Source organism: Ips typographus, linkage group LG3 (genome assembly GCF_016097725.1).
Source record: "Ips typographus isolate SLU linkage group LG3, UJ_Ityp_2.0, whole genome shotgun sequence".
NCBI lineage: Eukaryota > Metazoa > Arthropoda > Insecta > Coleoptera > Curculionidae > Ips > Ips typographus.
In genome coordinates this window covers 17342044-17369487 of record NC_138424.1, presented here as the reverse complement: position 1 = coordinate 17369487, position 27444 = coordinate 17342044, and the positions used below count along the sequence as shown (strand labels likewise).

Sequence of the window (27444 nt, the reverse complement as noted above, 5' to 3'; positions counted from 1 at the left end):
ACTTTGTTCCGAAATTTGGGGGTTCATAGTTTTCACTATTCAGTAGAAAGGGTCTTCAATTTACAAATCCTCCGAAGCGTATTGAAAAAAAACTGTTTTTTTGGAATACCTGATAAATGAGCAGGCAAATCGCTCGAAAAAAACAAAAAAATAAAAGAACAAGGTAATTCTCATCTGTCAAATGTCGAGTAATTTTCAACGTCATTTGTCAGTCATCAGTTGACAGGGGAAGGTGGAAATAATGGATTAAAAAAGTGGTTCCATGTTTTTACTTTCAATAGTTACAATTCAATTAATAATAATAATTAATTGGTAATAAAGGTTTTGACGTATTCGTCGCTGTTACACACAATTCGAGTAAAACAAAGCGATAACCCTTTTTTTTAACTCGTTTCAAGGGGGCAGCCGTAGTAAACTGTAGCATTTTAACTTTATCTTTCTCTTTAGCAATCATAACATTTCCTTAAAACCCAAAAACTTTTATTAATGTTTAAACGGAAAAAATTGCTTTATAATTGGTGATCGAACCGTATTGAGAACAAATTGATAATAGTTTTTTGTTTGTGATTGGACCAATTCCAATCTGAAGAGAGTCACAGCCCTTTGAAAGTTATTTATTAATCATGGTAAGTTTGTTATCTGAGTTGGTAGGTGTAGTGTACACTACACAGTAGATATTACATATTAACACAGTTTTGTTATTTTTTTTAGAGTTTCTTTGGCTTTGGGCAGTCTGCTGAGATAGACATTTATCTGGACAGTCAAGAAACTCGCAAAACTGCAGAAGTTAAAACTGAGGATGGCAAAAAAGAAAGACTGTTGTTATATTATGATGGAGAGACAGTTTCAGGAAAAGTACTGATTAAACAGTACAGTCATAGGACTTACTGCAATGTGCTTTTAAATTTTAAGGTAAATGTTAGTCTCAAAAAACCAGGCAGCAAACTGGAACATCAAGGCATAAAAGTGGAATTCATAGGCCAAATTGAAATGTTTTACGACAGAGGTAACCACCATGAATTTTTTTCATTGGTCAAGGAACTAGCCCGACCGGGAGAGATGATTGCTCACACAAGTTATGCTTTTGAATTTAGTAATGTAGAGAAGCCTTTTGAAGTTTATACTGGTAAGTAACATTCATTAGAACACAAACAACATTGATTTGACTAGTATACCTAACTGCTGTTAATTATTTTGTTTATTGAAGTTTACTCTAATGTATCCATTACTAAGCCAATTGGCCTTTCAAGATAAGAGATACTCCCTCTGGTGATCAGTTTTGGACATTCCAGCTGTCATTTCTCTGTTTATTTTGACAGTGACAGTGTCATATTATTTATAATGTTAGGTTAGGAATGTGTTGTGATAAGTGGGATCTTAACTTGAAACGCCAATTGCCTTCCCAATTTGTTTCTATTGTACAGGGTGGTCCAGTTTTAAGTGTCATTAATTCATCATTTGATAGCCCATCAAAAAATAAGTTGACATACTACAGTTGTCAATTCGCTTCCTAAGGAAGATGTATGTCGACTTATTTTTTGATGGGCCCTCAAATTGTGGTTTATTGACATTTAAAACTGAACCACTGTGTATATTACATATCTACAGAGTGCATAATTCTCACATCTTAAATATGACCCAACTAACTTAGTCCAAAAATGGATGATGTCTGAGATACAGAGTGTCAAAAGTACAATTTAGTTTTTTTGTAAATATTTTTTTTAATAAATAGCATATTGCTTCAATCTTTGGCTAGAGGAGATTTTGTAAGATGAATAATTAAAATCTGATTTAATTTTTAATGTAAGATTAAGAGGGCTTTATTACATGTTTAAAATGCTCTAACATTTTTGAGACAATTTGTATTCAAATCTAAATTAAACATTTTTATTTACTACTTAACCTATTTCCTGTTTTTCCTAAAACAGATAATATACCTAATAAGAGTTGATTTGAGCAATAGTTTTTGAGATATTTGAATGAAAGTTAAAGATGATACTTTTCTTGCTGTGTCACCGAGAAATAGTAATTTGTGTAGTCTAGTATCTCAAATTAAGCTATGCCAGCAGCTTGTTATCTGTATTTCTCAGTGGGGTGTTGGTCCAATATTATCTCTTATATAATTTGAAAACATCCTCCATGACAGATAAGAGCCTACAGTTTGTCCAGAGTCAGTAAAAGTGGAAGATAAACTTGCAACAAAGGAGAAGTTTTAAGTTACAGTCACTTTACCAATAATAATTTAATTTTTACATAGTAACTTGCTGTTTAGGTCAATCACAGGTTGTATGTTCAACATTATCTGTTATACATATTCTGAGTACTTTTGAGGACAAGCCTTATGTTTAATAAAACATTACAAGCTGTTCACAGACTGTGAGCAAAAATTGAAATTGTTTGCACAAATTTTTCCCCAACTTTAACTGGCTCTTGACATCCTGTATTATGTTATTAGTCAAGATGACTTAAAATTATATAACACATAATACACCTGACAGAATGACTGATAAATTGCCTTAATTTTATATTAACTGCTGTATGAAATTTTTTGGATAAATCAATATTTCTTCAGACACAGGACGTTAATTGGGAAACAGTCAAAAACGTCCGGAACACTTCCCTAATGCTAAAACACGAGTAAAACCAAAAAACATTGTTAATTGGGGGCTACTCTTGAAAATTAAACCTTTTTTCCCAACCTGTAGTGTCCAATTATGTCAGTGTATACAAAAGCCAATAAATCAGGCCTCCTGACAGTTAAAACGTAGAGATTTCATATTTGCTGCATTTTCAAGACTATTTACTATGCAGTGAAGTTCAAATTTACGATTGCTTTCTAAATATCTCCAAACACTTAAATGAAATCTCTTCTTAATCCGCCGTCTCCCACCGGAGGTTGGCGATCCAATTGGCAATCATTATTCTGGATGTAGCAGCTCTGAAGATGTCAATTGAGGTACATCCAAACCATCTTCTTAAGTCTTTCAGCCAGGAGTTTTGTCTTCTTCCTACTGACCTTTTTCCTTGCATTTTTCCTTCAATGATCAGTCTCAAGAGTTCATACCTTTCGCCTCTCATTATGTGGCCTATGTATCCCGTTTTTTTTTCCTTAACGATCAGCAACAGTTCTTTTGATTTTCCCATCCGCGCAAGGACTTCCAAGTTGGTGATTCTCTGCACCCACGATATTCTTAACACACGGCGGTATAAATACATCTCAAAAGCGTCCAGCTTTTTCTCTGTAGTCGCATCGAAAGTCCATCCTTCACTACTATATAACAAGGTTGAAAATTTATAACATCTGATCATGCGCATTCTAAGTTCTAGGCTCAGTTCGGATCTCGTCAAAAATTGCTTCATATCAATAAATGTTTTTCTGGCCTGCTCAATTCGTGCTTTAATTTCGATCTTGGGGTCGCACTGATTGTTAATGATAGTCCGTCCCTAGGTGAATCTGAATGAATTTACTTGTTCTATCTGTATATTGTTAATGGACAAATTGGCAAATATGTTCGTCTTTGAAAAAACAAGAAGCTTAGTTTTGGACGCATTTGTGAGTAGTCCATGCCGTTCACTGTGGCTTACTATACGGTTCATTAAGTCTTGTAAATCGGCCAGGTTATCTGCCAGCACAACACAGTCGTCGGCGTATCTCAGATTGTTAACAATGACTCTATTGATTTTGATTGCAGCGCTTCTCTAAAAATAGTTTCTGAATATAAATTAAACAGAAGTGGTAATAGGATACAGCCCTGCCTCACTCCCCTTTTTATTATAATTGCCTCTGATGTTGATTGCTCAACTTTAACTTCTGCTGTTTGATGCCTGTATAACTGCGAAATGATTATGATTTCTTCTTTGTCTATTCCCGTAGCTTGAAGAATTTCTATTAGTTTGTCGTGCTTAATGCAGTCAAACGCTTTTTTGTAGTCAAGGAAACATGCATATACATTCACGTTCATATCTCTGCATCTTTGAGTTAAGACGTTCAAAGCCTCCCATGCACCCACACCATTCCGAAATCCAAACTGACAACCATTCACTTGGCTTTCGCATTTTTTGTAGATGCGCGTATGAATAATTCTCAGAAATACCTTCAGAACATGAGACATCAAGCTAATCAATCGATAGTCGTCACACTTTGATGCGTTGTTTTTCTTTGGGATTGTTATAAACGTTAACTTGAGCCAATCAGTGGGTATGATGCCTGTTTTATAAGTTAATATGTTCAGTCCGGCTCCTTCTTCGTCTGCTATAAGTTTTAATACTTCTGTATGAGTCCAATTTGAACCAGTTGCTTTTCTGTTTTTTTGGGTTTTTGTAGCATGTATGACTTCTTCTTTTGTTATATCGGGTCCTTTTTCATTTATTTGATCATTCGTTATTGGTTGCACATCTGATCTATTATCACTAAACAGGTCTTCGATATATTCTCTCCATCTCTTAAGTTTCACTTCAGTTTCTGTTATTATTTCGTTGTTATTGTCCCTTAGTATTGAAACTGGCTTTTTTTTATTTCGATTGGTCAATTCTTTGACTTTCTTGTGTAAGTTGAAAGAGTCATGTTTACTTTGGAGTTTTTCGATTTCAGAGCTCTCTGATAGCAACTTTTCTTTTGCTCCTTTGCACTTGTTCTTAACTCTCCTATCAAGTTTTTTGTAGTTCACTGGAGTTTGTTTTTGTGTCCTCCTTTCTGACATTAGATCTAATATTTCAGAAGTCATCCATTCCTGCCTCCTACTGTATGCCACATGACGAATTTCTTGTTCTTGAGTTTCTATTATAGCAGTTTTTATGTTGCCCCAAACCTTTTCCACCTCTGCTGGCGCTGACTCTTGAGCGCTGCATTTTGAGTCTCATTCCCACCGGATTGTGGTCGCTGCCGATGTCCGCACTGGGATACGTTTTTACAGACTTAATATATTTTTTAAAATTTGGTGAGATCATAATGTAATCTATCTGGTTTCTGATTATATTTTCTTTTGTGTGTCCAGGGGAGGTCCATGTATACAGTCGCCTAGGGTGTAGCTTGAAAAAAGTATTAGTTATTATGAGATTCTGTTCATTGCAGAACTGAATCAATCTGTCACCCTTTTCGTTTCTCACGCCAAGGCCATAAGCTCGCACGTGATTGCCATCCGTACTATTGTTATTTCGCCCTTTTTGGTAGTGCGCATGATCACCTCTAGATTGCTGTAAAACTGCTCAATTTCATCGTCGGGTCTGTCGGTCATAAGTGGGGGCATAAGTTTGAATGATGTTCATCATTCTGTGAGTTGTTTCTAGTTTCATCATCATAATTCTGTCATTCATAGGTACAAAGTCCTTGACTGATTGTGACACTGACTATATTGGTGCTTTCTGTCCGTTCCAGGACCAAATAAATGCGTCCATTGTTTGTTTTTTGTGTGCCTGATCCAAGCCAAGTTTAGTCTGTGCATTTCTTGTACGACGTTTGACAATTTTCCTGGACTAAAAAGACTTCTCACGTTCCATGTCGCAATGCGTAGATTATTTCTGTAAACTTTCAACGGGAGGATTCTTAGCACCCTCTTCCCATTTAAGGGGTGCCCCGGACTGAGGGCCATCTGTTTTGTGTCTCTGCCATTTGGAGTTTTTGGAAAGATTAGTACAGTAAGAGTTCCGTTTCTTTTCTGTACCGCAGTACAGAGGCCTTTCTGCTACTCCTTAGCTGCGCCCTCTGCTCTTCAGTGCCTCACTGCTTCGAAGTCATTCTTCCCACATCGAGGACTGCACTTGATAAGACTGCTGCCTCTTACCAATTTGTCTTATACTACTCCCTTAAGACCAGGTTGCCACTTCCGCCGGATTACGCCATTGCTGCCGTTGTGGACTTCGTCCGTAACCCCGGACAGGGGACTGCGTTATACCCCGCAATACTGGGTCCCTAGCAGAACTTATCCGCCAGCTAGAAGCTGGGCCCACCCCCGCGACGTGGACGCGCCTTTTAAGCATTATTTGAGTGAGTCCAGAGAAGAGGTCTCTGGTGCTCCTCAAGCCGGGTTAATGCCCATGTATGATTCCATGAACAAAGGCATTAAATGAAAATAATATAACTTTAATTTTACAACTTCTTAAAGACATTGATGATGCATTGCAATTGCATGACTTTGCTTCTGCGTATTAATGGAAACATTAAAAAAATACTGTGGGACGGCTGAAAACCTTACTTGACAGACTGTTTCAATTGGTGTTGTGTTTTTATGGACATTCCATTTCCAATTTCTATCAAATTTATGGTCGCAGAAACAAATTTTGTTTGACAAGCAATTTCATGACTCAACTTTATTGCAACAAAATCGTCTAGTAAATGAGCTTCTTTAGGCACAATGTGGTTGTAATTTTTACCAAATACTTAACTTTGACTTCAATACTAATTTGAGTACTTTCTGTAGGTGGTAACGTAAGGTTGAGGTATTTCCTTCGTGTCACAATAATCCGTCGGCTAGCCGATATCGTTAAAGAGCTGGACATTGCAGTGCACACGCTGTGCAGCTACCCAGAAACAAACAACTCAATAAAAATGGAAGTTGGAATAGAAGACTGCTTACACATTGAATTCGAATATAATAAATCAAAGTAAGCCTTCTTCATTGTGTATGTGTTTTGACAGGAACCTCATTTTCCGGCTCGATTTGTGAAAAAATATTAATGGCAAAAACTGTAATTCGATATCTTGCCAGTTTGCGGCGCTAGAGGGCGTTTTTCGACTTTCGCCTATTTTTAAAACTCTTCACACAACTTTACTACCACTTTTTCGTTTTTTACTACTGCCTTCCGTTTTCTCAATAATTTACATAACTTTCTTATTTTAAATGGAACTCATAATTGAATATAACTTTGAAAAAATGTCTGTTTTTAAACATTTAGTATGATGTAAGTATGTCTTTAGTTATTCCTACGAATAACTGAAATATGAAGTTAACTTGCAATGAGTAACAGATCTACAGGATGCCACAAATTCGTGTCTAAGTATACGGGGATCTTGAAAACGCTAAGAGATACAGAGTTGGTTAAATGAAAGCAAAATTGCCCAATTTGGAGTTCAATCTTATGCCGTTTTAACATTTAAAAAAATCCTGGAAATATCCGAAAAATATGAAATTTCGGAAAAACGTTTTTGTTTTATTGTAAGCTTATTTGATGAGATAATTTAAATTTGTTGGCACTTTGCATCATTGCAACTTTTTTTCCTCGAAAACCTGACATCGCCACATTTGAAATCCGACGTTTCGGTTTTTGTCAGCCATCAAAAAGTGCTTTGTTTTCTGATTCAAATGACGTGCAACACTTGATTAATCGTTTAAATTTTAGGTTATAAAACTTTGTGATTTGATAAAAATGTTTTTTTTTCCGGCTATTAATACAAAATTAGTAGTAAGTAGTACAGCATATAGAGATATAGAGATGTTTTAAATAGAAATTCTGTGTTAATTCCAAATTTAATGTAATCCATTATGTAACATCTGAAGAGTGAAAAAACTGATTGTTATTCAAAGTTCTAGTTGAAAAAATAAATTGGAAAATTTGGTTTTTCTGCTTCAATCTTCGGAAATACCTTTTTGGCACTTTTTGATTTAAGAAACCCTTTTATTGGACATAAAGTTAAAAAGTAGGTAGGTATCACCTATTTTTTTTATTTTACTTTTGTGTAAGAGCAATCATTATCACTAATTAATAATTCAGCAAATTCTAACCTAAAATTCAAAAGATTAATCAAGTGTTGCACGTCATTTAAATCAGAAAAAAAAGGATCGTGTTTAAAAAAATAAAGTTGATGATGACTGGCAAAAACCGAAACGTTGGATTTGAAATGTGACGATGTTAGGTTTTAATGGAAAAAAGTTGCATTGACAAAGTGTCAATAAATTTAAATTATTTTATCAAATAAGCTTACAATAATATAAAAACGTTTTTCCGAAATTTCGTATTTTTTCGGATATTTCCAGAAGGATTTTTTTAAATGTTATAAAATAGCGTAAGATTTAACACCAAATTCCGCAACTTTGCCTCCGTTTAACCAACTCTGTATCTCTTACCGTTTTCGAGATCCTCACTTAGACACGAATTTGTGGCATCCTGTAGAGCCAATAACTGATAACTTTTTCAATATTTTCACACACATTTAAGTAACTAACAACTAAATAATCAATTTTTAAAGTAACGCTAGAAAATAATTAAAAATAAAATAAAGAAAAAAAATTGAAACTGACTCAAAAGTGTAGTCATAGCTGAAAAAATATCAAAAAAGTGTAATAAGGGAGAGTTGTAGGAATTATATTCTCTACAAGATTGCATCAGAGAACTTTTGCCCTAAAAGGTCATTTAAGGGAGAAAATCCCCTAAAACTGTTTTAAAAAATGAAACGAGTTTATAACTTGGTTATTTGAAAAAAATCAAAAAAGTGTAATCAAGGAGAGTTGTAGGGAATTATATTCTCTACAAGACTGCATCAGAGAACTTTTACCCTAAAAGGTCATTTAAGGGAGAAAATCCCCTAAAACTGTTTTAAAAAATGAAACTAGTTCATAACTCGGTTATTTGAAAAAATATCAAAAAAGTGTAATAAGGGAGAGTTGTAGGGAATTATATTCTCTACAAGACTGCGTCAGGGCACTTTTGCCCTAAAAGGTCATTTAAGGGAGAAAATCCCCTAAAACTGTTTTAAAAAATGAAACAAGTTTATAACTTGGTTATTTGAAAAAAATCAAAAAAGTGTAGTCAAGGAGAGTTGTAGGGAATTATATTCTCTACAAGACTGCATCAGAGAACTTTTACCCTAAAAGGTCATTTAAGGGAGAAAATCCCCTAAAACTGTTTTAAAAAATTAAACGAGTTCATAACTCGGTTATTTGAAAAAAGAAATCAAAAAAGTGTAATAAGGGAGAGTTGTACGGAATTATATTCTCTACAAGACTGCATCAGGGCACTTTTACCCTAAAAGGTCATTTAAGGGAGAAAATCCCCTAAAACTGTTTTAAAAAATGAAACGAGTTCATAACTCGGTTATTTGAAAAAAGAAATCAAAAAAGTGTAATAAGGGAGAGTTGTAGGGAATTATATTCTCTACAAGACTGCATCAGGGCACTTTTGCTCTAAAAGGTAATTTAAGGGAGAAAATCCCCTAAAACTGTTTTAAAAAATGAAACGAGTTTATAACTTGGTTATTTGAAAAAAATCAAAAAAGTGTATTCAAGGAGAGTTGTAGGGAATTATATTCTCTACAAGACTGCATCAGAGAACTTTTACCCTAAAAGGTCATTTAAGGGAGAAAATCCCCTAAAACTGTTTTAAAAAATTAAACGAGTTTATAACTCGGTTATTTGAAAAAAGAAATCAAAAAAGTGTAATAAGGGAGAGTTGTACGGAATTATATTCTCTACAAGACTGCATCAGGGCACTTTTACCCTAAAAGGTCATTTAAGGGAGAAAATCCCCTAAAACTGTTTTAAAAAATGAAACGAGTTCATAACTCGGTTATTTGAAAAAAGAAATCAAAAAAGTGTAATAAGGGAGAGTTGTAGGGAATTATATTCTCTACAAGACTGCATCAGGGCACTTTTGCTCTAAAAGGTAATTTAAGGGAGAAAATCCCCTAAAACTGTTTTAAAAAATGAAACAAGTTCATAACTTGGTTATTTGAAAAAAAAATGTCTAATAAGGGAGAGTTGTAGGGAATTATATTCTCTACAAGACTGCATCAGGGCACTTTTGCTCTAAAAGGTAATTTAAGGGAGAAAATCCCCTAAAACTGTTTTAAAAAATGAAACAAGTTCATAACTTGGTTATTTGAAAAAAAAATGTCTAATAAGGGAGAGTTGTAGGGAATTATATTCTCTACAAGACTGCATCAGGGCACTGGACACAAAGTTAAACAAGGCAGTAATTTTAAGCATTCCAATATTGTCATAGAGACAAGAAGAAATAAATAAACGTCACTTTTGACAGCTGATTTCAAAACCTCAAAGTCAAAGCCAACTTGAATAAAATCAAAAAAGGGTAATATCTCAATCTTCTTCTTTACGTGCCGTCTCCTTTAAGAAGGTTGGCTATCATCATGGCGATTTTTATCTTTGAAGCTGCGGATCTGAACAAATCAACAGAGCTACTGTTGTACCACTGCCTTAGGTTGTTCAACCAGGAGATGCGTCTTCTTCCTATACTTCTTTTACCCTGTATTTTTCCTTGTATAATAGTTTGCAACAGTGTGTACCTCTCCCCTCTCATCACGTGGCCCAGATATTGCAATTTTCTGATTTTGATTGTGTTGATTATTTCCTTCTCCTTTCCCATTCTTCTCAACACCTCCTTGTTCGTTGTTCTGCTCACCCAGCTTATTCTGAGGATTCTTCGATATGCCCACATCTCGAACGCTTCCAGCCGGTCAGTGTCGCACTTCTTAAGCGTCCAGGCTTCCATTCCATATAATAGTACTGGAAATATGTAGCATTTAAGCATTCTGATTTTAAGATGTAGACTAAGATCTGTTCTGGTTAATGCATTCCTCATTTTATTAAACACTGATCTAGCCTTTCCGATTCTTGATCTTATTTCCTGTGAATAATCATTATTGTCATTTACAATCGTGCCCAAGTACTCGTATTTGCGGACTTTCTCCACTGGCTCCCCTTTGATCCATAATGTTTCTCGCTGTTGCTGGTGTTTTGTGATTGTCATGAATTTAGTCTTTTTGGTGTTAAGTGTGAGCCCCCTTTCTTCGCTGATCTGTACTACTAGATCTATCAGCCTTTGCAGTTCTTCCAGGGTTTCTGCTATTAGTACTGTGTCATCCGCGTATCTGATGTTGTTTATAACCTTTCCATTAACTTTCACTCCCGTTGTTTTTTGATTTTCCAGTGCTTCTTGTACTATGTCTTCTGAATACAGATTGAAGAGTAATGGTGAGAGCACGCATCCTTGTCTTACTCCACGTTTTATTTTTATCTCTTCTGAAAGTTCATTTTGCACCGAAACTTTGGCAGTCTGGTTAAAATAGAGATATGTTATTATCCTGATATCATTCCTGTCAATGTTTTTATCTCTCATGAGTTTTATGAGGTGATTATGGCGGACTTTGTCGAAAGCTTTGTTATAATCGAGGAAGGCTATATCTCAATAATGATTTTTAAGATTAACTGTAGACATACTTCCATTGTAGTAAATTGCATAAAATGAACATTTTTTTAAAGTTTTTTTAAAATAATAAATAATAAAGAAAAGACATTAATAAACAAAAAAGTTGTGAGGAGTTTTCAAAATGGGCAAAATACGGGCTTTGCCATTAATATTTTCTCAAAAATCGGACCTCTAGACATGTATACTAGATTTTTCCTCTCTGGCCGGTAAATGGGGTTTTTCCTGTCAAAACACTCCTTGTAACGACAGTTCTATTCATTACAAAATGACCCATATGTTTCAGGTACCATTTAAAAGATGTGATAGTCGGAAAAATCTACTTTCTGTTAGTGAGAATAAAAATAAAACACATGGAAATCGCAATTATTAAACGAGAAACGACCGGTTCCGGGCCTAATACATTTACGGACAACGTCACTATTGCGAAATACGAAATAATGGATGGGGCCCCTGTTAGGGGCGAGAGCATTCCAATAAGGGTGTTTTTGGCCGGTTACGATTTAACGCCCACCATGAGGGACGTGAACAAAAAGTTCTCGGTGAGATACTTTTTAAATTTAGTTTTAATGGACACTGAGGATAGGAGATACTTCAAACAACAGGAAATCACTTTATGGAGGCGAGGTATGTGCTTTTTGTTTTATTATTCATGGTTTGCGTGGAAAATTTTAGCTGTAAACAAGTACACGTTACGTGTGAATTGTAATTACTATCTAAAACGACAAAGCTGTAATTACTCTTTGGAACCTATTAAGTTGGTTGACGAATTAATTAGTAATAGATTGAATGAAACGTTTGTAAACGTAACTTTTTTTTCTTATTTCCATGAATGTGGAATTTTGTAGGTCGGATGTGGAAAAGCGTTTCAACGGTTAAAAATAAGACGTATCTGGATATTTAGAATTTTTCAGGAAAGCTATTTGCAAAGTGGTTTTTTACAGTGGAAGTTTTTCCGAATTTAAACTAATTACCTCCCCTAAGCCTCATACCAAGAAACGCCAAAATTTTAACTAGCACCCTCTTTCTTCTTCTTCCATTTCCGCCTGTCCATAGCAGTCCTCATCCAGTTTTTCTCGACAATCTTCTAGATTTAGCTTCTTCTAGAAGCTGTTAATAATTTGTATGTCAATCTCTCTGTGCTCTGACTTGCAATATGGCCAGCCCATCTACATTTTAGCTGTGCTACTCTTTCACTAACATATTTGTGATATCTTAAATTATAAGGTTTTTGAGTAGTATTCAACTGTACACATCCAATAAGCCGTGCACGCGGCTGTTTCTCAAAAACTATACATAGTATGGCTACGAAAAAATGTTTTATTAGTAAATGTGGTCAAGGGGAAATGCTTATGGAATAGGTAATAGGAAGCTATACCATTGCATTTAATTTTTTCGAGATATCTAAGATGAAAGTGCAATTTTTGTAAAAGCGCCCTCTATCGAAAAGACCAAAAACTAAATGGAACATTGTTTTGGGACACTCTATAGGACAGAAAATGCTCTTTAAAATGCCGCAAAAACGAAGTTTCTACGATTAGCCGTTTTCGAGATATTTCATTTCTTGCAAAGCAAACTTTGGACTACTCCCACCACTTTATTTGAAGAGATTTCCAGTTAAATTTTCAGAATTTTTGGATATTTTTCATTTTAGTGTTATTGAAACGCCCCCTAGCAGTGGATTTAGAAAGCTAAATAGTATATTCTATATTAAGAGCGGAAAGTATATATTTGCCGCTTGCACATGAAATTTGCAGCTTGAGGCGAAGCCGAACGCTGCAATCATGTAAAAGCGGCAAAAGTACTTTTGGCTCGAAATATAGACGATATTTTTTCGACGACTGCTGTGGGGTGGATTAGAAGGACAACTCACATCATTTTCGTCGCTCGAACTCATTGTCACCGATAAATCACTTTGACGGAATGTGGTTATTTCAAACAGGTATGTCAAGCGTTGTTATGGAAACGCCGAAAAAAGTTGGTGACTAGATTGTTAGTAGAAAGCGAAAACGCTCTAGAGCAGAAAATCTCTCTTTCTGCTCGCGCGCGGCAAATAACCCCTTTCTGCTTCTAAATGGAAGCGTACATGAGGTACTTTCAAAGTAAGTCGTCGAAAAAATTATTTTCAGTATTTTCTCTTGGCCACATTTACTAATAAAAAAAATGTCTTGTAGCCATACTACGTATAGTTTCAGAGGAACAGCCGCGTGCACGGCTTATTGGGACACCCTGTACAAGAATTTTGCTTGAATTGAATACAGGGTCGAACAAAAAGTACTATACTAATTAACCATACTTATTAAATTCTATTTTATTTAATCAGATGCTCAAAATGCAGTCCAGTTTGGACTAAATAATTTTTTTGTTTAGCTTATATCGTATATTTTGAAACATTTCTCTCGTAATTGATGCACATTTCAGTAATAATCCATTGCTGAAGACTATTCAGTGAAGCTGGTTGTGTTATATGAAGAGCCAGGGAATGATGGATTATTTTTTTTTAATTTAGCTTTAATATGCAACTACTTCAAGGAAGAAATCTCAAGTTGTTGTGTAGAAAGTAGTTCAAATGTATTTTGCACGGTTGCCAATTAATGCACTTTTTTATTAGTGAGTGAGTTGTTAATTTTTTGTTGTCATTCTAAGTTACTTCTTATTAATAATAATTCGACTTTTGGGATTTCTCAACAAGATATGTTACGCTTTAGCACTTAAAATTCAGATTCCCGTAGAATGAAGTGAATTTGTACTTTTAGGCGACAAAGTGCGAAAGTCGAATATTCAATCCCCAGCGATTCTTGCCGGTACACAAACGTTAGAAAACACTACAGCGGCCTATGGCCAGGCAAATAACGAAGAACAGGGCGAATCCGATCAAAATAATGACGCAAGTACTAATAAAGGAGCGCCACCAGTGAAGGAAGACTTTCTCAGGTCGGTATTGTAACAATAATGGGGTCGTCTACCCAAAAAAATTTTTTTTGTGCTAATTAATATTCAACTGTAAAATAATGTTAGTAAAGCCACACTTATTTGGTACACCATGTACCCGGTGATCCTACAAGACTGTTCCTCGGCCATATCTCGGGAACCGTTTGTCGTATGACTTTGGGGTACAAAAAATACTGGGTAAATTGGCCCTGATGAAGAATTGCTGGAAAATATTTTCAAGTTCTAAAAACGACCCCGAGAGGCTTTAAAATTGCATTTTCTATAAATTTTCCATAACAAACTACAAAGTTTTTGTTCACATTTTTAAAAGGTCGTGAAAAAGCGCTTAAAAAGCAAAATTATTTTCTTCAAAAAAGCACAAAACTCTTTCAGAAATGCAAAATTTGTTTGAGTTCAACTTCTAGGCATTTTTTGAAGATTTCAAATTGCTTTAGAAGCATACGGAAGATTTTAGACTGTTTTGAAAACTTTCAAAAGTCTTTTGAACTACTTGACAGCATTTGGAAGAATTTTAGACTGTGGAATGCTTTAGAGGCATTTGGAATCTCTTACACGGTTCACAAAATTTTTTGGAAGCTTCTAAACTGCTTTAATATCTTCTGGAAGCTTCTAGACTAGTTGAAAAGCGTTTGGAATCTTTTAGTCTGTTCTAAATGATTTTGAAAGCTTCTAGACTGTTTTGAAAGACTTCCGACTGCTTTAGAAGCATTTTGAAGTTTCTGTAGTGTTTTGAAATTTTTTAGACTAATTTAGGAGCATTGATGGTTCTGGACTGCTTTTAAGACATGTGAATTTGAACTTTTGGAAGCTTTTAAACTGCTCTACAAGCATAAGGAAGCTTTTAGACTGCCTTGAATTTTTTTAAGAGCTTTTAGACTAGATAAAGATTATTTGGAAGCCTTTAGAGTGTTCTAAAAGCTTTTGGAAGCTTCTAGACTGTTTCTGTAGTGTTTTAAAACCTTTTTAGACTACTTTAGGAGCATTTGGAAGGGGTTTGGGCAGTTTAGAGAACCTTGAAGGCCTTTAAGACATTTGAAACCTTGTAGACGGTTTTAGAAACTTTTGGGAGCTGTTAAACTGCTTTAGAAACATAAGGAAGCTTTTGAGAGTTTCTAGATAAATTGAAAAGCATTTGGAAGCTTTTAGAAGCTTCTAGGCTGCTTTGTAAGGCATTTTAGAGGTTTTATAGTATTTTGGAATGTTTTTACTTTTTTTTAGACTACTTAAGGAGTATTTGGAAATTTTTTGGTCAGTTTAAATTTGTAAATTGATACTTATACATTTTGCAACATGTTTTTGTCGTTCAGAAGCCTTCAATATCTCAATATAGCAATTTTTTGTCAAAACAGTTATTAGTTTACTTTATTTTAAAGCTTGTTTTGTAAAAAACTAGTTAAACCATACAAAAATGGCAGTAAATAAGCACTAAAATAAGCACAAAACGAAGAACAAATCAAAAAAAGCATCAACAAAATCTGTCAAATGACGCGTTTTTGCATAAATCGTTCACATTAGATGTCAAAGGTTGGTTGCTTTTATTATTTACAAAAAGCAAAATGTCTAGTTTAGTTAATAAATATTTTTTATAATGCCTAAATGAATTCTATTTAGACTCACTAGTGGTTTAACATCTTATTCATCTTTCATTTCATTTCATTCATTTGATTTTCCCAATATTTTAGTTTAGAAACAAGATTTTGAAAAACGGTTTTCACTGGCTTATTTGGAAGTTATTTGTCTACTTTTTTTATACAGAAAAAGTCATATCATTTCATTTGATTTTTTTGGAATTTGTGTCATGGTGTCAAAACTAACGCACTGGCGCCAAAGGATTCAACTAAATGAACTATATTTTGTTTGATTCTTATTGCCCAAGGAAGGCTATTTTCAACGATACCAAATTTGTTAAAATCGGTCAACCATCTTTCTTTTTGAAGTAACTGAAATGCTAGATAAACTGGTTCTCTTTAAAAATGTGAACAAAAACTTAGTAGTTTGTTATGCAAAATTTATAGAAAATTCAATTTTTAAATTTAAGATGGCAGTTGGCACCTCTGGTGGTCATTTTAAGAACTTGAAAATATTTTCCAGCGATTGTTCATGGCCAATTTACCCAGTCATTTTTGTAACCCCAAAGTCATACGACGTACGGTTTCTGAGATATGGCCGAGGAACAGTCTTATTGGGTCACCCGGTACAAAAAAGTCCCATGTGACGTAGAACAGGCCAGTTGCCCCGTTCTTCTGCTTATAGCGAACAAAATATGTATGAACGCATGTCTTATATGAATTTTTACCAAATGGCAAAGTGTCAACTGTCATTCACTAATTCACAGTTTGCCATATTTACTAAAATACAGAATGTTAGTTTTTTTCTGTTTCAGCGTTTCACCGATTTAAATTAAAACCAGTAAACTTATAGTTACTTACTTAAATAACCAAAAATTATTTAATTGATACAAGACATTATTAGGCAAGTTTTAATAACTTTGGCAACAATGCACTGGTTTACAAGAATTTTCCTAGCGACTCTAGCCTGTCACGTACGTTACGGAATTGAAGTGTCTCTAATTACGTCACAGGGGATCATGCAAGCCAAATACTGGCGATTTAATATTGATAAGCAAGTAAGGCATAAACTGTATTAAATTTATATTTTGGACCTTAAATTCCACTCTGGTAGACGATCCCCATTGTATCAGCCTCTCTACAGGATGTCACTGAATTGGTGTCACAAACTGTAAGGAAAGATAAAACATTCAAAAAATATGAGAAAAAGTTATAAACATACCCTTTTAAAAGCCTCTTTTTCAATATAAAAGATGTCAAAGTTGAGAAAATAAAAAAAGAATTGTAAATATCTCTGGAACCGTTTGTCGTACTGAGAGAAACTTTTGTAGGATTAGTTTTCTAGGAAGCGCAGTTGTTTTATTGTGAATTGTTTGATTTTACATAAACCAACTGTGACTGTGCTTCAGAAACATTCCCTGAAGCCTTGGAGTATTTACATCAAAAATTACTTGTGGTAAATGGTAATTTTTCAAAAAAACACGACCGTTTTTGAAGAAAATTACTTTATCAACAAAAACGACTGATTTTACAATTTTTTTTTAACATTTTTTAAAAAGTTTAAAAGTAAGCTAAACATTAAACAATGTTGAAAATTTTGAAATTGTTAATTATTCAGTCTGTTAATAAATAGTTTATTATTAAATTTGATTCTATAACTAATAGAATTCACTTTTTTGATGGCGCAAATAGTTTCAATTCATTAAAGTTACATGTTTTTTGGTCATAAAACGACATTTTTTGATGTAACGTTTTTAAATTACCCATTTTTCAGTAACGTGAAAGTTAGGGACAGAAAAACATTGCCAACCTTAAATCTCCGTGCTTTATTCAAAACCAAACGTTTTCTAGGAGAATATTCCTGCAAAAGTTGACCTCAGTGTGACAAACAGTGGTCGTTAAAAAATAGCCACCCAAATTACCAAATAGAATGGGACAGCAAAATTTTTGGTATTTTTTGAGCGGCTGTTTCTTCAAATCGATTTACTCGATTTTACTAATTTTTTTGGGGTTTTAAAGGTATTTTCTTTGTCTTTCTGATGACCTAAATAATCTTCTTGAAAGTTGTCACAGATCCGAGTATACAGGGTGTGATTGGAGTTTAGACACCTCAGTGTTAAAAATTCATTTCTTGAACATCTAGATTGTTGTGCTGTTGATTGTTGTATGTTGATTGTGTGTAAACCACGTGATAGTTTTTGGAGGATAATTTAGCTAGGAAGCCACGTGACCGTTGTCAAAATAACTGCCATAAATCTCACGTTTTCTATCGAATACTGCAAGAAAACTTTTCTAAACCCTGATTTTTGCAACTTTTGAGCACAGTTTGACAGTCAAAGACAAAATTGCTTGTCAAATCCACTTGGAGTGACAAAAAGTCTTTGTTAAATTTCCTATCCAGTAATCTGGAAAAACGCTACAAAATTTGGTAAAGGCAGGAAGAAAAGCGGTGTCAAAGTTTGAACTGTAAGAAACACAGTTTGAAAGGACAGCTAAGGACAAAATTGCCTATAAAAGCCACTTAGATTGAGAAAATGACGGTTTTAAGCACATTTTCGAAATTCTCATCAAACTTCCTATCCAATAACCTGTATTTGTTTAATGGTCCAATTCATATATCTAGACGTTTTCATCAGTTTGGCAATTAAGGGCCGTTTATAAAATTTATTGGTAAATTTCAAAAATGGGTTTACTTTTACATCTCTATTCAAATTCAACAATTTCTTTAGAGTTTTTTGCTGAAGAATTTATCTCTGCCATCACAACCCTAGCCTGCTGAAGAATCTTCCTCCATTTTTGTCTCATTTGTGGCTCTTCAACTCCTAAATTAATTTTAGAAGGGGGAATTGTTAAGACAATCTCTCGGGACTGGGTCGTTCCAAGGATTTCCTTTCTTGAACCGTTGGACGTCACAATTCTAGTGATTTGTCTAATTGCAATATTATGTTATCGAAACTCTCTCGAGAGTGATTATCTTGATTAATATCCATTCTTTCAAATAAAAAACTACAAAAAAAAATAGATCCCAGGGATGCCAAGTTATTTTATAAATGGAGAAATAACTAAACTTAAAACAAAACTAACCTAACTACTTTACTACAGTAACTTTTCTATTCAGACACTAACAGGGTAATTCTTTGGCACTCAATGTTTGCCTACATACATGACTACCACTACTACTAAATGAATAGATCCAGAACCAGAAACGATTGCAGATATATGAACTACTGTCTATATTAGCCTATTTACTTACTGTCTCTGACACGTTTACGGAATTAGTCCGAGAAACAAAACGTCTACAGAGCACGTGGTGTGTTGCACTATGACTCCTACTTCAGGTTTTCTGGAATTCTCTTACAACATCATCGGGGTATCAGTATCGCTTTTGAACAGCAGCAATCAGCTCAGTCTCTAGCTCTTCAAAGATAAAATCTCTTAGACAGCTTTGCAGCGTTCCCAACTAGTTTGCTTAAGCAGCAACAAATGCTTCCAATTGGTAGCTTTAATTCTCGAACATCAAACGACGGGGCGAAAACTATCGTATTTCCGGCCAGCCTTTTACGCAACGTGTATTAACTGTTTGGAGCTTTCTACAAGCTATTCTTCCATCAGTCCGCAGCTTTAGCTTCGCAAGAAAATTAGATATATATGTCTGACAATTCTAAACAAATTATTATCAAAAAATTGACATCCCCACCTCTACCTGAATATCCCTGATATCCCTTATAAATTTTAATTTGCGCAAAAAGAGAAAATAAATCAATCTTAAAAAGAATAGATATTTTTAAGACAGAATAACTTTAATCAAAACCCGGTGTAGTATTCAGATATCAAAACGACGTGTCAATCAAGAACGTGAAGTGAACGGACGTGAAAAGACATTTCACGTCCTGCTGCAGTCTGAATATGTTGCCTTGACCTGTCCTTCTGACTACGCCGCCATTATGGGAGTTTTCTTAATTTTTTTAAAATCTTTTTAAATTTGTGACTAAAAAATGTTTAATATTCGTGCTTTCTGTATTGTCCACCGCGGTTCTTGAAATGTCCGTCCGGCTCCACTTTACGATTGGGTTTCGATTAAGGTTTTGTCCCTTCTAAAATTAAAAACCAATTAGACAAAGTAGGGTTTTTTGATCAAGGTTTTTTCCCCTGTCCAGAATTTAAAAAAAACCAACCACCTTCTTTTAAATTTTGATTTTTTTTTGCTGCAAACAACTGTTTAATCTGGGTTATGCTGTCCCACCTTGCGGAATGACAGCCAGCAGACTGTGACCATTGTTAAGCCCCTGAAGATGAGTGTCTGATAGCAGATAACAGCTATTTATTAAATTTTGTGGAGATTGACTTTTTGTTTTTACTTTCACTCACTTTTCCACTGTGGGAATATGGACTACTTCTTTTCAATTATATTGGGTAGTTTTAAGTGTAATTTTGCTTATCCCATATTTCTTAAGCAAAAAATCTAAGGAAATTGTTGAGTTTGAATAAATGAATGTAAAAATAAACCAATTTTTGAAATTTACCAATAAATTTTATAAACGGCCCTTAGATCATTAAACAAATAGTGTACTTCTTTGTCCAATATCATTATTTTCCATAAAAATCACTGAATATGCCAAGATTTATGGTAAAAATATGATTTTGTTTTAAAAGTTTTTTTTTTGGGTCACCCTGTATAACGCAGATTAAGTTTTTTACTTAAATTGGGTAGCTTTAAGTGTAACCTTGCTTATGCCATTCATATTTTCATAAAAGATTTAAAAAAGTGGTTAAATTAAAAACAAGAAAAGTATAAATAACCCCATTTTTTCCTTGAGTGTCCTTGTTTCTCACTCCAAGTGGGTTTTACAGGCAATTTTGTCCTTGATTGTCTTTTCAAACTGTGTTTCTGACTGTGTTCAAACTTTAACACCGCTTTTCTTCCTGACTACTGAATTTGGTAGTATTTTTTCAGGTTATTGGATAGGAAGTTTAATGAGGATTCCAAAAATTTGCTTAAAACAATCATTTTTTTACCCCAGTGGGTTTTACAGGGAATTTGGTCCTTAACTGTCCTTTCAAACTATGTTTCTGGCAGTTCACATTTAGACACCGCTTTTCTTCCTGACTGTAACGAAATTTGGAGTGTTTTTTCAGATTATTGGATAGGAAATTTGATGAGGATTCCAAAAATGTGCTTAAAACAGTTATTTTCTCACTCCAAATGGGTTTTACAGGCAATTTTGTCCCTGACTGTCCATTCAAACTGTGTTTCTGACAGTTCAAACTTTGACACCGCTTTTCTTTCTGACTGTACCGAATTTTGTAGTGGTTTTCCAGATTACTGGATAGGAAATTTAACAAGGATTCCAAAAATGTGCTCAAAACAGTCATTTTCTCACTCCAAGTGGGTTTTACAGGGAATTTGGTCCCTAACTGTCCTTTCAAACTATGTTTCTGGCAGTTCACATTTAGACACCGCTTTTCTTCCTGACTGTACCGAATTTTGTACTGTTTTTTCAGATTATTGGATAGGAAATGTAATGAGGATTCCAAAAATGTGCCAAAAACAGTAATTTTCTCACTCCAAGTGGGTTTTACAGGCAATTATGTCCTTGACTGTCCATTCAAACTGTGTTTCTGACAGTTCAAACTTTGACACCGCTTTTCTTCCTGACTGTACCAAATCTAGTAGTGTTTTTTTCAGGATATTGGGATAGGGAAATTAACGAGGATTCTAAAAATGTGTTTAAAACAGTCATTTTCTCACTCCAGGGGAGTTTTACAGGCAATTTTTCTCTGATTGTCCTTTTAAACTGGGTTTCTGACAGTTCAAACTTTGACACCGCTTTTATTCCTGCCTTTATCAAATTTTGTAGTGTTTTTTCAGGTTATTGGATAGGAAATTTGATGAGGATTCCAAAAATGTGCTTAAAACATTCATTTTCTCACTCCAAGTGGGTTTTACATGCAATTTTGTTCTTGACTGTCCTTTCAAACTATGTTTCTGGCAGTTCAAACTTTGACACCGCTTTTCTTCCTGACTGTACCGAATTTTGTACTGTTTTTTCAGATTATTGGATAGGAAATGTAATGAGGATTCCAAAAATGTGCCAAAAACAGTAATTTTCTCACTCCAAGTGGGTTTTACAGGCAATTATGTCCTTGACTGTCCATTCAAACTGTGTTTCTGACAGTTCAAACTTTGACACCGCTTTTCTTCCTGACTGTACCAAATCTAGTAGTGTTTTTTTCAGGATATTGGGATAGGGAAATTAACGAGGATTCTAAAAATGTGTTTAAAACAGTCATTTTCTCACTCCAGGGGAGTTTTACAGGCAATTTTTCTCTGATTGTCCTTTTAAACTGGGTTTCTGACAGTTCAAACTTTGACACCGCTTTTATTCCTGCCTTTACCAAATTTTGTAGTGTTTTTTCAGGTTATTGGATAGGAAATTTGATGAGGATTCCAAAAATGTGCTTAAAACATTCATTTTCTCACTCCAAGTGGGTTTTACATGCAATTTTGTTCTTGACTGTCCTTTCAAACTATGTTTCTGGCAGTTCAAACTTTGACACCGCTTTTCTTTCTGACTGTACCGAATTTTGTAGTGTTTTTTCAGGTTATTGGGTAGGAAGTTTAATGAGGATTCCAAAAATGTGCTTAAAACAATCATTTTTTTACCCCAGTGGGTTTTACAGGGAATTTGGTCCCTAACTGTCCTTTCAAACTATGTTTCTGGCAGTTCACATTTAGACACCGCTTTTCTTCCTGACTGTACCGAATTTTGTACTGTTTTTTTCAGATTATTGGATAGGAAATGTAATGAGGATTCCAAAAATGTGCTTAAAACAGTAATTTTCTCACTCCAAGTGGGTTTTACAGGCAATTATGTCCTTGACTGTCCTTTCAAACTGTGTTTCTGGCAGTTCATATTTAGACACCGCTTTTCTTTCTGACTGTATCGAATTTTGTAGTGTTTTTTCAGGTTATTGGATAGGAAGTTTAATGAGGATTCCAAAAATGTGCTTAAAACAATCATTTTTTTACCTCAGTGGGTTTTACAGGGAATTTGGTCCCTAACTGTCCTTTCAAACTATGTTTCTGGCAGTTCACATTTAGACACCGCTTTTCTGCCTGACTGTACCGAATTTTGTACTGTTTTTTCAGATTATTGGATAGGAAATGTAATGAGGATTCCAAAAATGTGCTTAAAACAGTAATTTTCTCACTCCAAGTGGGTTTTACAGGCAATTATGTCCTTGACTGTCCTTTCAAACTGTGTTTCTGGCAGTTCACATTTAGACACCGCTTTTCTAGATGCTCAAGAAATGAATTTTGAACTGAGATGTCTAAACCTCAGTCACACCCTGTATACTCGGACTGTGACAACTTTCAAAAATATTATTTAGGTCATCAGAAAGACAAAGAAAATACCTTTTGATCCTCAAAAAAAAATAGTTAAATCGAGTAAGTCAATTTGAAGAAACAGCCTCTCAAAAGAGGCCAACAATTTTGCTGTCCCATTCTTTTTGACGAGCAGTTTATTTACAAAAAAAAACTATATTATCCTTCACAAGTTTGACATCCTGTATCTCCAGGAAGGGACATTATTTAAAAGGAACTATTTCTATTATGCTATATCATTCTTTCCTTACAGTTTCTGGCACCAATTTAGAGACACCCTGTATAATGATGTAATTGCTAATCTTATCGTATTTACAGGTCTCAATCGAATGATAAATTGAGTAATTCAGTGTCGGATCCATTTGATCAAGGTAGTGTCCGAATGTTTTTCATTATTGCTCATATAAAATTGTTTTTTAAATAACAGCAAACACATCGCCGGTGGACAGAAGTCCGGAAAGTCAGATTCAAAACATGAAACGTGAACAAGGTGATGGCCAAAACGATATCGGAAATGAGAACGTAGTCGAGTGATATTGTCAGGTAAAATCGTTGGGTTTCAGGGTGTTAATAACGTTATTTGATTAACTTTTGTCAGATTTTGAAGCAAAATTGTAGGGAAGCTGTTACATTTTAAATATCATTACATTTACACAAACATTTTCTAGTAGCAGCTGTCTTTTTTACAGAGAGTCATCTGCAGTTAGTACTGTGATTTAATGATAGAGGTCGCTAAGTTAATACGTTAAAGACACAAACATATAAAATAGCAAGGCGAATCATGCCAACGGAAACTGTAAAGTAATTAATATTAATTTAATATGGCGAAAATCAAAATAATATGAAATGACGTAACAATGTAATCGTAGACAATATGAAAAGCCAACCTTTCTATTTTAGATTGTTATGTCATCCCATTTTACTTACTACTAAGATTTTTGCCATATAAATGTAGAATATGAAATAAGTCAACATATAATTACCCTAAACCGTAGACTAAATGATAAGTACAGACAACCAGCGCAATGTAATTAAAGTGGCACTCAAAAAGGAAGCCGTTTACGCTTCAAGGGCTTCCTAATGTACTTCAGTTGTAGGTAAACTATAAGAGATGGCGCTAATACAGCTCGTCATTGCAGACATAGTTGCCAACTTTTGCAGTATTTCCTATAATCCGCTTTCTTTTGCTATCCCATCTGAACTGCGTAAGAAAGCTTGATTTTTTCAAATAAATTTGAGTTAAAGTACTCGTATTTTGAAAACTAAACAAGATAAGAATTTTTGGTTTGAGGTATACATAATAATAAAGATTCTATTTATTTTAAAAGTCACGGGACTCTTTTTAACAGAAAACAGAATCCTGAAGGTCACGTGACCGTTTTTTTAGTTTTTAAACTAACACACTAAATCACGTATTTGTAAATTTTTGTAATTTGTAAAATTAAAATGTAATTTTTAACGTCACGTGACAGTTTTTATGGTTAAACTATTTTTTTTTTTTAAATCGTGTGACTCTCTTTTTAACGTCAAAACAGATCCTGAAGGCTACGTGAATCTTGTAAGGTTAAAAATGGAATTTATAATGTCACATGACAGTTTTAAATGTCATTTGAAGGATCACGTAATCGTTTTTCAGTTTAAACTGATATTTTTAAAAGACACGTGACCCTCTTTACAGTGCAAATGGTCACGTGACAATTTTCAATTATTTCAACGTCAAAACCAAATCCTAACGGTCACGTGTCTGTCTTAGATGTCAGAATATTATTTGAAGAGTCACGTGACTCCTTATAATATGCAAATGGTCACGTGACGATTTTCAATAGTCAAATTTAATTTTTTTTTTAGTCCACGTGACTCTTTTTCAACTTCAAAACGACATCCTAAAGGTCACGTGACTGTCTTAGATGTCAAAATATTATTTGAAGAGTCACGTGGCTCCTTATAATATGCAAATGGTCACGTGACAATTTTAAGATTAAACATGTAATTCATAATGTATTAAGTATAAAATAATCCCCCTTGATGAATACAAAAAATAAACTAATAACAAATAACTAAACTAAAAATATAACAAAGTGAAACACAATAATTAAATAAAACACACACAAAATCTGTTATTTTTTGCCTAGAAACAAAACAAAAAATGGGATTTGTCAACTAGACAACGCCGCATTGAAACTGATGTTTTCCAACAAGTCAAAAGATCGGAATGGGGTACTTGCATGAGGCAGAAATGTTCATTGTAGGGTGCGCCATGTTATATACAACTAAAGCGTTAACTACAGATCTTCCCATCAAAAATTCGTTTTGTGATACCATCTTACTGACTTTCTGACAGGCGAAGAATACGCGGCCAATTAGTCGGACTAATCAATTCCGGCATTATAATCTATAATGCATTGAGGCTTTTGGATCTCTTCGCGCTTTCTGTTCAACTTGTCAGTATTAACAACGTCCAATGTGTGATAAGTAGAGAGCATTAAAACATCTAGTTTGTCTTTCCACTTAGAAACCACGACCTCATCTTCATTTTCTTTTCCTGTTATTTCTCCTTTTTCAGCTTTGCTGATACCTTACTTCTCTTGGTAGACCTTTTCTGTTTTTTTCTGAGACACCCAACCGTGTGGGTTCTTCGACTTAAAAGCTGTTTTCCAAGAGGATTACTCGTATAGAAATTGTCGTTCACAACAACTCTTCCTTCTTCCAAAAAAAATCTAGGCACAGATTTATCACCGTACTTGTCAGTACAGATCCTTCCTGATTTTGTCTTGGTAAATAGAAAATAAGTATGACTTCATATTTATGGCGTTTCCCAGGAATGTACGGTTTGAATTGAATCTGAACCATGCGTTCATCAATAGCAATAATTCTTCCTGGTTGCATTACTAGTTTGCATCTTAAATTGAAGTGAGAAATGGGTCGATTTTATGAAGACGATTATTGCCAGCTGCGGAGTGTTTATTCGAAAAATGCTAAAACCGTAAAAGTGACTGAAATCTGTTTTTGGAACTAAATTATTTTTATATATGGACTTTGTGGACCCCAGTAAGGAGGTAAGTTCAGGTTTCCAAAGTGACAGTCTTAGGTGTGCCTGACTTTGTCATAACCTGTTGGGCATTCCGATTTGTTTCCACAACCATAGTTTCCAACAGATCTTCAGTCAAGAACACAAAGTATCTATCTCTGAGAAGCTAGATGTTGTAGGCAAATTTGTGTTCAAGCCTTCATTTCCTTCAAATTTGAAAGTTTTTTGGCTGTTTTCAGTAACTTTCTTCCATTCAGGAATTACTGTCGTTTTGCTATCGATATTATCAAAAACTTCATCCACGTAAAGATCTTCTTCATAAGTCTGTGAAGAACCAGATGAATGAGTGTGACAGTCGGGATTCCCGAGGCTATCATCACTGTCAAAATATTCCTTGAATTCGTTTTCTGACTCGGAAGAGATTGCCTCTGCTTCTTGCAATAACTCTTGACTACTGAATGGTTTCTTATTACAATCCATATTCTTGAAAATCACTAAAATCAAAAGTGTCGTCTTACGAGAGATGAAATCAAGTTAAAGTCGTTTACTGACTCGTATTAGTTTGGAGTAAAAAAAACGCAAACGTCTATAAAAATAATTCGAAAACTTCTATAACGCAGGCGCTTTACTCGTTCCGGAACGAACTAACACACGATAACGCGCAATCGCACCCGTTAACCGTTACCGCTTTTTAGGCGCCTAGAAACATGTGCCTTACGCAAAGTGGGAGAAATAATGCTTATCCGCCGGTTTTATGACTTTGGGATTAAATGCACCCCAATAACTAGAAAGTACTTTCTGGGATTGCGCCGCATATTTCGTTCGGCACATCAGGTACTATGTTAATAGTCAGCGGGCTACGCAGGTGGCAGTTAACGTGTTAATGAGACGTCACAGAACAGTATTGTGCAACGTTGCCACTGAAACTCTTCATAAGCGTGAGCATAGTTGTACAGAAAATTGTACATTACTGCAAAGCTTAGTTCATTGTTTAGAGTGTTTTTTTCACGTTGACAAAAAAAAATGACAACTATCAGCTGTCAACTGATTAGCCAATAGCCATCTTTTTTTGGAAGCTTGTGTCGTCACACCGCCTACTATACTAGAAAGCCTAGAAGGTGTTTGTCAAAAATTCCAATATGGCGGAAATAGTGGTGACAGTTTGTATTGTGTAAATTGAGTTTTTTGAGGAGTAGATGAGTTTTTACGATTTAAAATCAAAACTTGGGGTTATTAGCGTAAGTTATTTTTGTTTGCTGCCGTTCATAAGTTTTTCAAGCCACATTGTAACAGCAATTCAGGAAAAAGCCCAACCGTGACAGTTTTTTACTTTACAAAAAACCAGTTCTAACTCA

The 27444-nt window shown here is 34.6% G+C and overlaps 1 protein-coding gene across 2 annotated transcripts; it reads left to right on the top strand.

Annotated features, from left to right (window-relative positions):
• Positions 1 to 210: 210 nt before the first annotated feature.
• Positions 211 to 27221, top strand: Vps26 (vacuolar protein sorting 26). 2 transcript variants are annotated; one of them, XM_081974592.1, is made up of 9 exons: positions 211 to 626; positions 712 to 855; positions 913 to 1126; positions 6417 to 6600; positions 11441 to 11781; positions 13911 to 14088; positions 23380 to 23432; positions 23489 to 23604; positions 23751 to 27221. In XM_081974592.1, exons 1-8 carry the CDS (start codon positions 624 to 626, stop codon positions 23593 to 23595), a joined length of 1224 nt encoding a protein of 407 aa, XP_081830718.1. In that variant the 5' UTR covers positions 211 to 623; the 3' UTR covers positions 23596 to 23604; positions 23751 to 27221. The 2 variants fall into 2 exon arrangements, with proteins under 2 accessions (XP_081830718.1, XP_081830717.1); XM_081974591.1 differs by having other exon boundaries at positions 23489 to 27221.
• Positions 27222 to 27444: the final 223 nt, after the last annotated feature.

Excerpts from the sequence above, each read along its gene's own strand:
- Vps26 (XM_081974592.1), top strand. Across the intron at positions 856-912 it reads GAGAGACAGTTTCAGGAAAA|GTAAATGTTAGTCTCAAAAA; the intron begins GTACTGATTAAA and ends TTAAATTTTAAG. Across the intron at positions 6,601-11,440 it reads TTCGAATATAATAAATCAAA|GTACCATTTAAAAGATGTGA; the intron begins GTAAGCCTTCTT and ends CATATGTTTCAG.